At 46.6% G+C, this 13,856-nt stretch overlaps 1 protein-coding gene across 1 annotated transcript; it reads left to right on the top strand.

Moving 5' to 3' along the window:
* Window positions 1–3,581: 3,581 nt before the first annotated feature.
* Window positions 3,582–7,504, top strand: LOC144714472 (BTB/POZ domain and ankyrin repeat-containing protein NPR5-like). The gene is made up of 2 exons (XM_078589222.1): window positions 3,582–4,889; window positions 6,253–7,504. Exons 1-2 carry the CDS (start codon window positions 4,395–4,397, stop codon window positions 7,246–7,248), a joined length of 1,491 nt encoding a protein of 496 aa, XP_078445348.1. The 5' UTR covers window positions 3,582–4,394; the 3' UTR covers window positions 7,249–7,504.
* The last annotated feature ends 6,352 nt before the right edge of the window (window positions 7,505–13,856 follow it).

Here is a 13,856-nt window from a genome sequence, read left to right as displayed (position 1 = left end):
GAGAGAAAGGAGTCAGAACTGGTTGAGAAGGGACCAGTAATGTGGATGGACCATTGCATGGCTTCGAGGTTGACCACGAAACAGTAGGTATAATGAAGGTCCGGTGCATGAAAAGCATGGAGTCAGCGAGAGTTCCGGGCTGTGATGAGTAGTCAAACGTCTTTTCAAATAACACAAATTATAAGACGGTCAGTGTTGAGTCAACCACCCGGATTTTCCGTCTCTCAACTCAACAAAGTAGAAAGTATTGCTCCTTCTCATCATCGTCGAGTCCTCTCTTTCTTTCTCTGGCGCCAACAGTTTCACTCCCCGTCTTTTCAGACAGCATGAAGTGCAGCCAGAAGTACTCGAAAAGGGTGTACCATCTGTTTGTAAAATAATACTGCGAAAATAATATACTATATTATTTTAAGAACAAAAGAGTAAAACATTTTTCATTTCCCTCCTTATATCCAACAAAGAATTCGAAAAACCGAAAGAACTTTCTTCTCTTCTCTTTCTCTCTCTCCCTCTCATATATATATTTTAGGAACAAACAAACAAAACTGTAAAATAGACATAAAACTCTTATTTCCCTCCTTTTATTCAATAGAATTGTGTTCATAAAATAGAGGGAAGAGCCCTCGATATAGGGAGGATGATTGTCCCTCTCTCATAATTATATATGTTGTATAGACACGGACGGACCTTCAATTTGTCGCTAAGTAGTAGAGAGTGAGTAGGGTTGGAGGGTGGGGGGCAAAGGAAGAGGGGAGAAGACAAGCGTGGTTGTGAGCGCTGAGTGAGACAGCTCCGGCCACTCGCCGAGGTGACTAGTGGAGATGAGCCGCATTCGTTTTCTCTTTCTTTACTGCATTGTCCCTCTGTCTCTCTCTCTCAACAATAAGGCCCGACAGGGCGTATGAATCGCGCATGCAACGGGCCCGAAGGCGCAAGTATGGTGAACTAATGAGAGCAGTAACTGTGTCTGGACATATCAACAGTAGCATCAGATCTCTCTCTCTCTCCCTTTCTGTCTCTCTATCTCTCTCTCTCCTTTTCTTACTCTCTCTCTCTCTCTCTGCCTTTCTCTCTCTTCCCCTTTTCTGCCTGACTGCCTCTATCTCTCCCTCTTTCTGCCTCCCTCTCGCTCTCCCTTTCTGCCTTTCCCTCTCTCTCTTTCTCCCTCTCACGCTATCCCCTTTTCTGCCTCTCTCTCCCTTTCTGCCTCTCTCTCTCTCTCTCTCTCTCTCTCTCTCTCTTTTTCTGTCTCTCTCTCTCACGCGCTCTCTCTCTCTTTCTGTCTCTCTCTCTCTCTCTCTCTCTCTCTCTCTCTCTCTCTCTCTCTCTCTCTCTCTCTCTCTCTCTCTCTCTTTTTCTGTCCGTCTCTCTCTCTCTTTCTGTCTCTTTCTCTCTCTCTCTCTTTCTGCCTCTCTCTCTTCCTTTCTGACTTTCTAATTTCTATCTCTCTTTCCGCCTTCTCTCTCTCTCTGCCTCCCTCTCTCTCCCTTTCTGCCTTTCTCTCTCTCTCCCTCTCTCTCTCTCTCTCCCTTTCTGCCTTTCTCTCTCTCTCTTTCCCTCTCTCCCTGTCTTCCTCTCTCTCTCTCCCCCTCTCTCTCACTCCTTTCTGCCTTTCTCTCTCTCTCCCTGTCTTCCTCTCTCTCTCTCCCTCTCTCTCTCCCTCCTTTCTGCCTTTCTCTCTCTCTCTCCCTCTCTCCCTGTCTTCCTCTCTCTCTCCCTCTCTCCCTCTCTCTCCCTTTCTGCCTTTCTCTCTCTCTTTCCCTCTCTCCCTGTCTTCCTCTCTCTCTCTCCCTCTCTCTCTCTCTCCTTTCTGCCTTTCTCTCTCTCTCCCTCTCTCCCTGTCTTCCTCTCTCTCTCCCTCTCTCACTCTCTCTCCCTTTCTCTCTCTCTATCTCCTTCTCTCCCTGTCTTCCTCTCTCTCTTTCTCTCCCTCTCTCTCCCTCTCCCTCTCTCTCCCTTTCTGCCTTTTTTCTCCTCCTCTCCCCCTCTCCCTCTCTCCCTCTCTCTCTCTCTCTCTCTCTCTCTCTCTCTCTCTCTCTCTATGATGCCCCCATTCTCCGCTACCGTTGTCGGCTGCTCCATGAAGGCAGCGAGGAAGAGAATTCGGAATGCCTCGAATCCGAGAGTCAGAGAAACAAACCATCGAGAAATGGCCCATGCCTGGTCAGTTGGACGTCTGCTTAAAAAATTAGAAAATCGACTGAGTTGTCTGAGTTAACCGTCCAATTTTTTCAATGTTGTCTTCTGAAAATTTCGGAAAAAAAATTAGAAATTTTGAACGTGTTGTCAGAAAATTAAAAAGGTTTCTACGTTGACGCGTAATTTTTTGAATTTGTAAGAAATTTATAATAATTTGGAGGTGGAAGTTGAACGTTTACTTAGCAATTAGAAACTTGTGCGAGTTGAACTCGTAATTTCTCTCAAGTTAGCAAAATTTGGAGGACGTCGAACATATCCTAAGAGAAAATTAGAAAATGGCATAAGTTAGCAAAATTGAACGCGTGATTTTTCCCAAGTTGTTGGATAAAATATAAACAAAACTGGAAGAAGTTGATCTATCCTTGGAAAGTTGAATCAGTCGTCCATCTTGAACGTGTAATATTTTGTAAGTTGATTATTGAATAATTAGTTAATTTTGGAGGAAGCTGAACGTGTTCATAGAAAATTATAAAATTGCATTTCGTGTCTATAAAATACAAATTGATCGCGTTATTTTTCCTAAGCAGTGAGAAAATTATAAAATTTCGGAGGAACTTGAACGTATCCTAAGAATTGGATAAATTGTCAAATGTTGAACGTCCAACTTTCTCCAAGTTTTCTTCTGGAAAATAAGAAAATATCTGAAGCAGCGGAATCCCAGTCTACAGTCTGTTCTTTTGTGAAATTCGATGCCTTTCTAGTCAGTAGTTTTACAACAAAAGTTTAGACGCAGAGAAAGAAGGCGAATCAAGAATTGAACACGTCTAAAGGTCCACCCCCAAGGCTATAATCACGGATGGGGACGACCTACTGATGCAATTAATAGAGGTGCGTTAGAGCGTCATGCACTGTTGAGGAATTATATAAGCAAAGATTTAAGCCCTGAAGGCAATGGTTCACCAGAGAGATTCGCAAGAAGTCAAGAACTATAGCGAACGCTTCGTCCCTCAGACAGCACAGCAGGTGTCTCCCTCAAACGTCAAATCCCCTCCATCCTTATCTCACCTCCATTATTTATATGCCCCACCGCCTCACTAGCCACCCAAATTGCTTTGTCTTTCCACAGTCAGCCCAAATTGCTTTGTCTTTCCACAGTCAGCCTTCTTCTCTCCGTGTTGTTCTTTCTTTCTCTCTCTATCCTTAGCTCTGTCCCCATATCTTTCTCTCTCTAGAGGACAGCAAGGGTCTACAGAGGAAGTGGATGGGGACGGAGGCTTTGGCAAGTAACTCGCTGCAAAATGCAATAGAATTTAGCGGTTGTCGTCATCGTCATCCAAAACCTTGTTTTCTTCATTCGAGTGAGTTAATGGCGAGGGTGAATTCGTTGTCGTCAACGGTGACGGAGAATACTAAGCCAAAAAGGAAGGAAACTACCCTAATCGCCATCATCCTTTCCCCAGCACAACCCATTTACTTCTCTTCACAATCGGCCCTGGAGTCTGAACGGCGTCGTCTCATCTTTTCTCTCGGGTCACTGTATCTTGCTAAACTAGAGAGAGAAAGAGAGAAGGGACAGAGAGAGCTATCGAGAGAGAGTGGGGAGAGAGAGAGCCCTATAGAAAGGAGAAAGAGAGAGAAAGAGTTGGAAGAGAGAGAGCATATAGAAAGGAGAAAGAGAGAGAGAGAGCCATATAGAAAGGAGAAAGAGAGAGAGAGAGAGCTGTAGAGAGAGAGCGGGGGAGAGAGCTCTAGGAGGAGAAGGGAGGTAAAGAGAGCTCTAGAGAGAGGAAGGGAGATAGAGAGAGCTATAGAGAGAGAAGGGAGGTAGAGAGAGCTTCAGAGAGAGAAGGGAGGTAGAGAGAGCTTTAGGGAGAGAAGGGAGGTAGAGGGAGCTATAGAGAGATGGAGAGAGAGAGCTATAGAGAGATGAGGAGAGAGAGCTATGGAGGGACGGGAAAGAGAGGGCTTTAGAGAGAAAAGGGAGAGAGAATTCGAGAGAGAGCTTAAGAGAGATAAGAAGAGAAAATTATCGAGAGGGACGGGTGAGAGGGAGCTTTAGGAGAGAGAAGGCGGAGAGAGAGCATTTGAGAGAGAAGGGAGAAAGAGCAATAGAGAGAGGAGGATAAAGAGCATTGGGAGAGAGAGGGGGATAGAGAGCTATAGAGAGAGAGAGGAGAAGGAATAAAAGTGGCGTGGTAGCAGTAGCAGTTGGGTCGAAAGAGGAGAGGGAGGGGGGGGGATAAAAAAAAAAAAGGATGAGCCTGGAGGAGTCGCTCAAGTCCCTGTCGCTTGACTACTTGAACCTATTGATCAACGGGCAGGCCTTCAGCGACGTCACGTTCAGCGTAGAAGGGCGGCTCGTGCACGCCCACCGGTGCATCCTAGCCGCGCGCTCCCTCTTCTTCCGCAAGTTCTTCTGCGGCGCCGACAGCCCTTTCCCCGCCGGCGGCGCCGCGGCCTTCCATGAACACGGCTATTACCAGCGCGGGGGCTCGTCTTCTGCGAGGGGCGGGGCCGTCGGCAATCTCGTGATTCCGGTGAAGTCAGTTGGGTACGAGGTTTTTCTTCTGCTTCTGCAGTTTTTGTACAGCGGGCAGGTGTCTATCGTTCCGCAGAAGCACGAGGCTCGCCCTAATTGCGCCGAGCGAGGATGCTGGCACACTCATTGCACCTCTTCCGTGGAGCTCGCCCTCGACACGCTCAACGCCGCTCGCTCCTTTGGCGTTGAGCAGCTCGCCATTCTCACCCAGGTCCTCTCTCTCTCTCTCTCTCTCTCTCTCTCTCTCTCTCTCTCTCTCTCTCTCTCTCTCTCTCTCTCTCTCTCTCTCTCTCTCTCTCTTAATCGCTATCTCTATCTCACTAAGATATCGGAGATAGAATAATCTGATATTTTCGCTCAGATCGCCTCTCTCTATTTATACATATGTCAATCTCTATGTCTCTATCAACCTATCTATTATCTATCTATTTATCTCTCTCGCTATCACATTGGAAGAAGGATAATCTGATGCTTTGGCCCAGGTCTCTCTATTTATCCACCTATTTAACGCGATTGCTATCATTTCCTATATAACATTATTCGCTGCATATTGGATGCTAATATATGATCGTTTTCATCGCAAATTTTGAAAAATCTGATATTTTCGCTCAGATCTCCACTCTATATAAATACGTATGTCATCTCTATCTCTATATCTACCTATATATTATCTATCTATCCATTTATCCCTCTCGCTATCACATTGGAAGAAGGATAATCTGATGCTTTGGCCCAGGTCTCTCTATTTATCCGTCTATCTAAAACGCGATTGCTATCATTTCCTTTATATTATTATTCACTGCATATTGGATGCTCATATATGTTCGTTTTCATTGCAAATTTTGAATAATCTGATATTTTCGCTCAGATCTCCACTCTCTATAAATACATACGTCAATCTCTCTCTCTATCAACATATATATTTATCTCTCTCTCGCGATCCCATTGAAAGAAGGATAATCTGATGTTTTGGGCCAGGTCTCTCTATTTATCTATTTATCCGATTCGATTGCTATCATTTCCTATATATCGTTATCCACTACATGTTGGATGCTTATATAGGTTCGTCTTAATCGCTAATTTTGTTCCGTCGATATATTTTGTTTCTTCATTTTTTCCATGGACATGAGATTGTTATCCATTCATCTCTACATCGATCACATTCAATAGCTTATCGTGTTTAGAAATCTTCATCCTTCACATCATTTGACATCTCCCTCTCCCTCTCCGTCTCCCTCTCCCTCTCAATCGTCGGATACCATATAAAATAGCTCATGTGCTTTTTCTTACCCAACAAACCTGGGATAGAAGCGAGAGACAAGCGTCATTCGCTCGCTTTGTTTTGTGTAGATAGGCGACTGTTCATACCGCAGTCAGAAATTGCGGCCTTACACCTTTCTCATCCCCCGATGCTTACACTATTAATATAAGCTATGAAAACTAAGTAATATTAAATATGATAATCTTAAACAGCCCTTTATTTTATGTTGGGACACAAGAATGTTTCCGCCTCGTTAAATTTCTACCGGCAATTTTACACGTAATAAAAATACTGAATATATATTCCTGTGCAGAAGCAGCTGGCGATAATGGTGGAGAAAGCGTCGATAGAAGACGTGATGAAGGTGCTAATAGCCTCAGACAAGCATGAACTTCCCCAGCTAATGACAACCTGCTCCAACCTCGTGGCCAGCTCAGGCCTCCCCGCAGAGGTCCTCGCCAAGCACCTGCCGATAGAAACAGTCGCCAAGATCGAAGAGCTCCGTCTGAAGTCCTCTCTCACGCGCCGCTCAGCGGCGTTCTTGCACCACCACGCCGCCGTCGATCTCGCCGGCGGAGGCGGGGGCGGAGCAGCCGAGCTCGACGAGCAAGAAAAGATAAGGAGAATGCGCCGCGCGCTGGACTGCTCAGACGTGGAGCTCGTCAAGCTCATGGTCATGGGCGAAGGACTTAACCTCGACGACGCTCTCGCCGTGCACTACGCCGTGAAGAACTGCACTCGGGAAGTGGTCAAGACGCTGCTCGAGCTCGGCGCGGCGGACGTGAACTGCGCCGCCGGGCCCGACGGAAGAACGCCGCTTCACGTCGCGGCCGAGATGGTGTGCCCGGACATGGTCGCCGTCTTGCTCGACCACCACGCCGATCCGACGATCCGGACCGTCGATGGCGTCACGGCGTTGGATATCCTCCGATCTCTGACGTCCGAGTTCCTCTTCAAAGGCGCCATTCCCGGGCTCTCCCACATCGAGCCGAATAAGCTGCGCCTCTGCCTTGAGCTTGTGCAGTCTGCGGCGATGGTGCTCTCCAGAGAAGAGTCTCGCGGCGCAGTTTACCACCAGATCATGAGCGAGCCTGGCACGAGCAGCAATAACAACAGCGGCAGCAACATGCCCAATCTCAGCTTGGATTCGAGCATGGTTTATCTTAACCTTGGAATGGCCGCGGCGTCCAATCTGGATTGCAAGATGAACGATGGGAGAGACTCTGGGGGAGGACATGGCAGGCATCAGCATGGAGGAAGTGGAGGTATTGGGCCTTCCTCCATGTATTCTTCTCACGACTGTCCTTAGTTTGCTTAACTTAAATTCGGCATCCGGGCATTTGGGCAGCAAGCATGTATCCTGACTGAGTAAGATGGAGAAGAATGTAAGAAAGGAAATCATTGATTTCCATCGAGTTTGTGTCTCAAGGACTTGACCCCTTTATATACAGGCAAGATGGCAGCTGAATCCTCTTGAGTCCCGTTGCAATTTAAGCTCATCATATAATCGGGATGTACTTACTCTTCTCGTATGAATATAACCGATACTTATTTCTGTTTCTTTATCCCATTAATAACATAATGAAGATATCGCTATCGGCAATTTAGATGATAGACTTATCAACATAAAAGTACATAGATAACCATTCATGGGAGAAGTCAATACAGCAGCCCAATCTAAGCTTGATCATCAAGTTAACTACCTACCGGCCATTTGGGCAGCGAGCATGCATCGGGAGTAAGTTGGATAGATGAAAGAAATCGTTCATTCCCATTCAGTATGTGTCCCAAGGTCTTGATCTTTCTACAGATAGGGAAGATGGAGACTTAAGCTCCTTGAGTCCAACTTCAATTGAGCCCTTCAAATAACTGGAGCATTCTTGGTATCTATACTTTTTTTTAATGTATTGATCCCTTAAATGACGTAAACAATTCTCCTCAAATGTCGTTTAACTCATGCTTTATTAGATGCAATTACATAGATAACCATCCATAGGAGAAATCAATCCAGCAACTCATTCTCAGCTTGATTATCAACTTAACTACCTATTGGACATTTCTGCAGTAAGCATGTTCATATGGTTAAGTTGGAGAAAATAAAAAAATATTGATTTCATCATTTTCTGTTGTAAGATAACGAACTTTAATACGTAGGCAGGAGTACGATTTAGCTTCTAGAGTCTAATTTCAATTAAGCCCGTCATACAGCTGGAATATACTTGGTCTTTACGCATGAATATATCCCATACTTTTTGTAATGTCTCCATCCCATAAATAATATAAACAAGTCTCATCAATTGTCGCTTTAATCGTCGCTTTAATCGTCGCTTGACTACATGGGGTTACATAGATAACTTTCTATAGGAGAATTCAATCCAGCAACCCATTCTCATCTTGATTATCAACTTAACTACCTATTGAACATTTGTGCAGCAAGCATGTTCATTTGATTAAGTCGGGGACAAAATAATAAAAAAAATTGGTTTTCCATTCATTTTGTGTCGTAAGATCCTGATCTTTTATACGTAGGCAAGAGTACGACTTAAGCCTCTAGAGTCCAATTTCAATTAAGCCCGTCATACAACTGGAGTATAATTGGTCTTTACACGTGAATATAAACCATACTTATTTTAATGTCTCCATCCCATAAAAAATAAACAAGTCTCATCAATCGTCGTTTAAACAGCGCTTTACTAGATGCAATTACATAGATCTAACTGTCCATAGGAGAAATCAACCCAAGAACCCGATCTCAGCTTGATCATCAACTTAAGTACCCATTGGGCATTTGGATAGTAAGCATGTTTTTTGAGTAAGCTGGAGAGAAAATAAAAGCATATATTCCATTCAGTTTATGTCCTAAGGTTATAACCTTTTATATGTCACAGCCCCTAGAGGCCAATTCCGACTAAGCCCGTCATTTGCATGGAATATACTTAGTTTCTACATATACATGTGTAACTCATACTTATCTTAATGTCTTAATCCCATAAATAGTGTAATCAAGTCACTTCAAGTGGCACTTAAATGGTGGCTTAATTACATAAATTACATATTTCATTGTCCATATGAGAACTTAATCAAGAGGCCTAACCTCCGCTTGACCCATCAACTTGGGCACTTGGGCAGCAAGCATGTATCCAGAGTAAGATATGGAGAGACGTAGGGAAGAAAATCATTCCTGTATTTTTCTATGCTAAGTTATACTGTTGCGTGCTACGATCGACGTTTCTGTGAGTTGAGCTTGTACGGTTAAGGAGCGTTGGACCCAGTAGTCACATCTCCAGCGACAACGATCGCCAAAGAGGACAAGGAAACCCTAATCTGCATTTATTTATGGCATCCAAAGGTCAATCTTTTCGCTGGAACTCGGTCTTTTGCTTGAGCCCATGTCCCTGCCGCTGCTTTCCACCGACGTAGGGTTAGACTTCTTCTCTATCTTTCTGCTTGCCTGCATTAACTCGATCTCATTTATGACAAGATAGGGCTCTATGCTAGCTCTGGACTTTGATGGAATGTGGCGTACTAGGGCGCCCTAGCCACTAAAGTACAAGGGACTGTCGCATTCCGATGTGCATGTTTCTCCCATTCGTATACTTTTATTCTGCCCTGCAGTAGCTTTCTACCCTGGCCTTGCATCGCAGATTGCAAGTAAAGAAAGTTGCTGTTGCGCGGACAAATGGATCTCCTCCCCCCCGCCCCCCCCCACACCCGCAAAAGACCACAAATGCACGAGGGTTTTACGTCATGTTTTGCTACTGTTTTTTACTCTCTCTCTCTCTCTCTCTCTCTATCTCTATCTCCCGCGCTCTCTCTATCTCAAGCTCTAACTCTCACGCTCTCTCTATCTCTATCTCTGTCTCTCGCGTTCTCTTTATCTATCTCTCGCGTTCTCTTTATCTCTGTCTCTCTACATCTATCTCTCGCGTTCTCTTTATCTCTGTCTCTCTATCTCTCGCCCTCTCTCTAGCCCTATCTCTGTCTCTCGAGTTCTCTCTATCTTATCTATCTCTCACGCTCTGTCGCTCTCTATATCTCTATCTCTCGCGCTCTCTCTATCTCTATCTCTCGCGTTCCCTCTATCTCTTTATCTATATCTTACGCTCTGTCGCACTCTATATATATCTATCTCTCGCTCTCTCTACCTCTATATCTATCTCTTGATGAAAAACAGTAGAACAAGACAAGAAGATGAAGTGGTAGATGTACCACGGAGAGAAGAAGCAAGAAATTAAATGAAGAAGTGTATTACGAATACAAGAGTGTGTTTTGAATGATTCAAGAGAGGGTCTCATTTATAGACCTTAAGAGACAACGGTTCATAACTTAACCAGGGTTAAGGGAAAATACTACGAAAGAGTATGAACTTTCGTTTTTGTAACCCGGGCAGCATGAACTTTCATGCTTGTCTAAAAAATAGCATGGGCCAATAAGAAGACGCCACTTGGCGTATTCTTTTTTTTTTTGTCAGCCATTGTCAACTGAGGACGTGGTAGCCACCGTGGCAGCCAGGTGGACTCCACGGTGGCATCCACGTCTCCAGCCGCCGCCAACGCCGCCGCCCGTCTCCGTCCGCCGACGCCGCCGCCCGTCTCTGTCCCCCACCGCTGCCCGTCTCCAGCCGCCGACGCCCCCCGTCTCCGGCCGCTGACGCCGCCCGTCTCCGCCGCCCGGCGCCGCCCGTACCCGTCCGCGTCGGCGGCGGAGGCGGGGGGTGGCGGCGGCTAGGGAGGAGGACGGGACGGCTCCCTACTTTCCCACTGCGCCCCCGCTCGCCCCCCCCTTCCCCGCCGCGCCGCCGCCGGCTCCGCCGCCTCCCCATTCCCGCGCGCCACCGCCTCGCCCCCTTCCCTGCCGCTCCGCCACCTCCCCATTCCCGCCTGCTACCCCTTCCCGCCGCTCCGCGCCCCTCCCCATTCCCGCCGTGCCAACGCCTGCTCCCCCTTCCCGCCGCTCCGCCACCCCTCCTCCATTCCACGCCGCTGCCCGCCTGCTCCCCCTTCCCGCCGCTCCACCACCCTCTCCCCCATTCCCGCCGCTGCCCGCCTGCTCCCCCTTCCCGCGCTCCCCCTTGCCGCCTCCCGCCGTCCCGCCGTCCCCTCTCTCCAGCCCTCCTCTGCCTACGGCCGCCCCTGCCCGTCCGTCCTCCTCCCTGGCCGCCACCACCCCCCGCCTCTGCCCTGCCCCCTCCTCGCCTCACCCTCCTCCCCCGGGCGGCTTCGGCGGCGCAGATGGGCGGCGTCGGCGGCGGCTGCTGACGTGGATGCCACCGTGGAGTCCACCTGGCTGCCACGGTGGCTACCACGTTAGCAGTTGACCATGGCTGACAAAAAAAAAAGAAGACGCCACTTGGCGTCTTCTTATTGGCTCATGCTATTTTTTAGACAAGCATGAAAGTTCATGCTGCCCGGCTGACAAAAACGAAAGTTCATGCTCTTTCGTAGTATTTTCCCCTTGGGTTAACTAACCCTGGTTTTGTTAACTGAGCTTTGGAAACGTGCAAGACTTTCAAAGCTTCTAGAGCTAGAGAGGACGTGTTGGCTTATCGATACCATTCTGTATCATTTCGTATCTTGACTTGTTGGTGAGATTTGGTGTTTTCATCATTATCTGCTTTAACATGCCCCAGCAATCTCATCAGCGGAATGAGATTGAGCTTATGTAGATTGTTTTGGCAGACTCTTTGTTAAAATGTCGGCATGTTGGAGGTAAACAAGATTCAAAGTTGATTGCTGGCAACTCATTCACACACAAAGTGGAAGTCGATATCCACTTGTTTCATTCGTGCATGAAAAACTGGACTCCGCGCAAGGTAGGTAGCACCCAAATTGTCACACCAGAGGATCGGCGTTTGGATCGTTGGAATCTGTAGTTCCTGCATAAGAGACTTAATCCAAAGAAATTCAAATGTAGCATTAGCCATTGATTTATATTCCGCTTCAGTACTTGAGAGGGAAACAGTTGTTTGCCTTTTCAAGTTCCATGAGATTAAGTTTTTCCCAAGATAAACAAGGTAGCTGCTAGTGGACCGCCTGTCCACCGGATCTCCCGCCCAATCTGCATCACTAAAAATGCTCAAGGAGGAGTTAGAATTTTTGTAGTATATAAGTACGAGATTGATGGTGCCGTTAAGGTAATGAAGTAGATGTTTAATTGCTTTCCAGTGACTAGGCCGTGGATCATGCATGTGTTGGCATGCTCTGTTCACGGCATAACAAATGTCAGGACGAGTGATAGTAAGATATTGGAGAGATCCAACAATCTGTAGATAGAGAATGGGATCACAGGAAGCGGTAGACAAATCTGATGAAGAGAGCGAAGCAGGAGTGGCAGTGGGTTTATAGTTAGTCATGCTAGCACGACGAAGGAAGCTAGAAAGATAGTGAGACTGTGAGAGTACCAAACCTTGAGGATAAGGGGTAAGTTGAATACTCAGAAGATGCCGAGCAGGTCTAAGATTGCGAATAGTGAAAGCTTTATGAAGGGAATGAAGAAGGACCCCCGGGCGATCGGAGCCGATCACCAAAAAATCATCAACGTAGATAAGGAGATAAAGACGAGAGGTGGTGGTGATTTTAAAGAAAAGAGACGAGTCAGTCTGAAAGCTGGTGAAACCTAGTCAAAGAAGATAAGTTGATAATTTAAGAAACCAAGCACGAGATGCTTGCTTCAATCCGTATAAAGATTTCCGAAGAAGACAAACATGTGAGGGAAAACGCAGATGAGAAAAACCTGGAGGTTGTCGCATATATACAGTTTCATGGAGATCCCCATGAAGAAAAGCGTCGGAGACGTCGAGTTGATGAATATACCATCCATGCGAGATGGCGATGGCAAGCAGCAAGCAAACAGAGGTGATTTTGATTACCGGACAAAAGGTATCTGAGAAATCAATACCTGGGACTTGATGATAGCTTTGGGTGACCGAGCGAGCTTTATACCATTGGGGAAAGCCGTCGGGGTTGAGCTTCAGACGATAAACCCACTTGCAGCCCAGCACGTGAGCAGAAGAGGGCGGAGGAACTAGAACCCATGTACCGTTACGAAGAAGGGCTTGGTATTCAGCAAACATTGCTTGCCGCCAATGAATAGAGCGAACAGCTTCACTAAAGGAAGTTGGGTCGGGGGTAACGGGTGAGGCATGAAAGCAGAGAGGAGAGGTGGGTTGAGTAAATGTAGGGACTGTTTGAGCATAAATATCACGGAGAGAGCGAAGACGACGATCGGGCAGTGTGGAAGTAGAAGAGGGAAATGTCGAGATCGAGATAGGATTAGGGTCCGAAGTAGAGAGAGAAGAGGGTTGGGATACAGTTTCGACGGATGCGGATGAATCAGGAGCAGATGACAAAGAGGATAAAGGTGTGGTGGAATGAGACGAGGAGGTAGACAGTGGTGAGGGACTAGAAATGGGAAAAGGAATGATAGTCGAAGGTGGTGGACTGAGAACACCAGTGGAATCGGTAGGAGGTCGGTGACGAGGGGGTAAGGAATGTAGGTGACGAAATGGAAAGGAATGTTCATCAAAGACGACGTCGTGAGAAATGTAAATTTTCCCAGAAGTAAGAGAAAGACATTGATATCCGTGGTGACGATTACTGTATGCATGGAAGACACAACGATTGGATCGTGATGAAAGCTTGTTGACTGTGTAAGCACATAAGTTGGGGAAACAGAGACAACCGAAAATTTTTAAAAATGTAAAATTTGGCACACCTTTGAAGAGACGCTCTAAGGGGGATTTGTGACCCAGCAATGGTGAAGGCATTGGATTAATAAAATAGGTCACAGTTGTCGCTGCTTTGTCCCAGTATTTCTGTGGTGGAGAAATGCCAACGCCATTTCAATGATATGTCTATGTTTCCCCTCAGTGCGCCGTTCTATTGAAGAGTGTGAGGACAGGAGACACGATGGTGGATG

This window comes from Wolffia australiana, chromosome 17 (genome assembly GCF_029677425.1).
Source record: "Wolffia australiana isolate 7733 chromosome 17, ASM2967742v1".
Lineage (NCBI taxonomy): Eukaryota > Viridiplantae > Streptophyta > Magnoliopsida > Alismatales > Araceae > Wolffia > Wolffia australiana.
The sequence above is the reverse complement of the archived record's forward strand: the minus strand, read 5'-3'. Positions and strand labels throughout refer to the sequence as shown.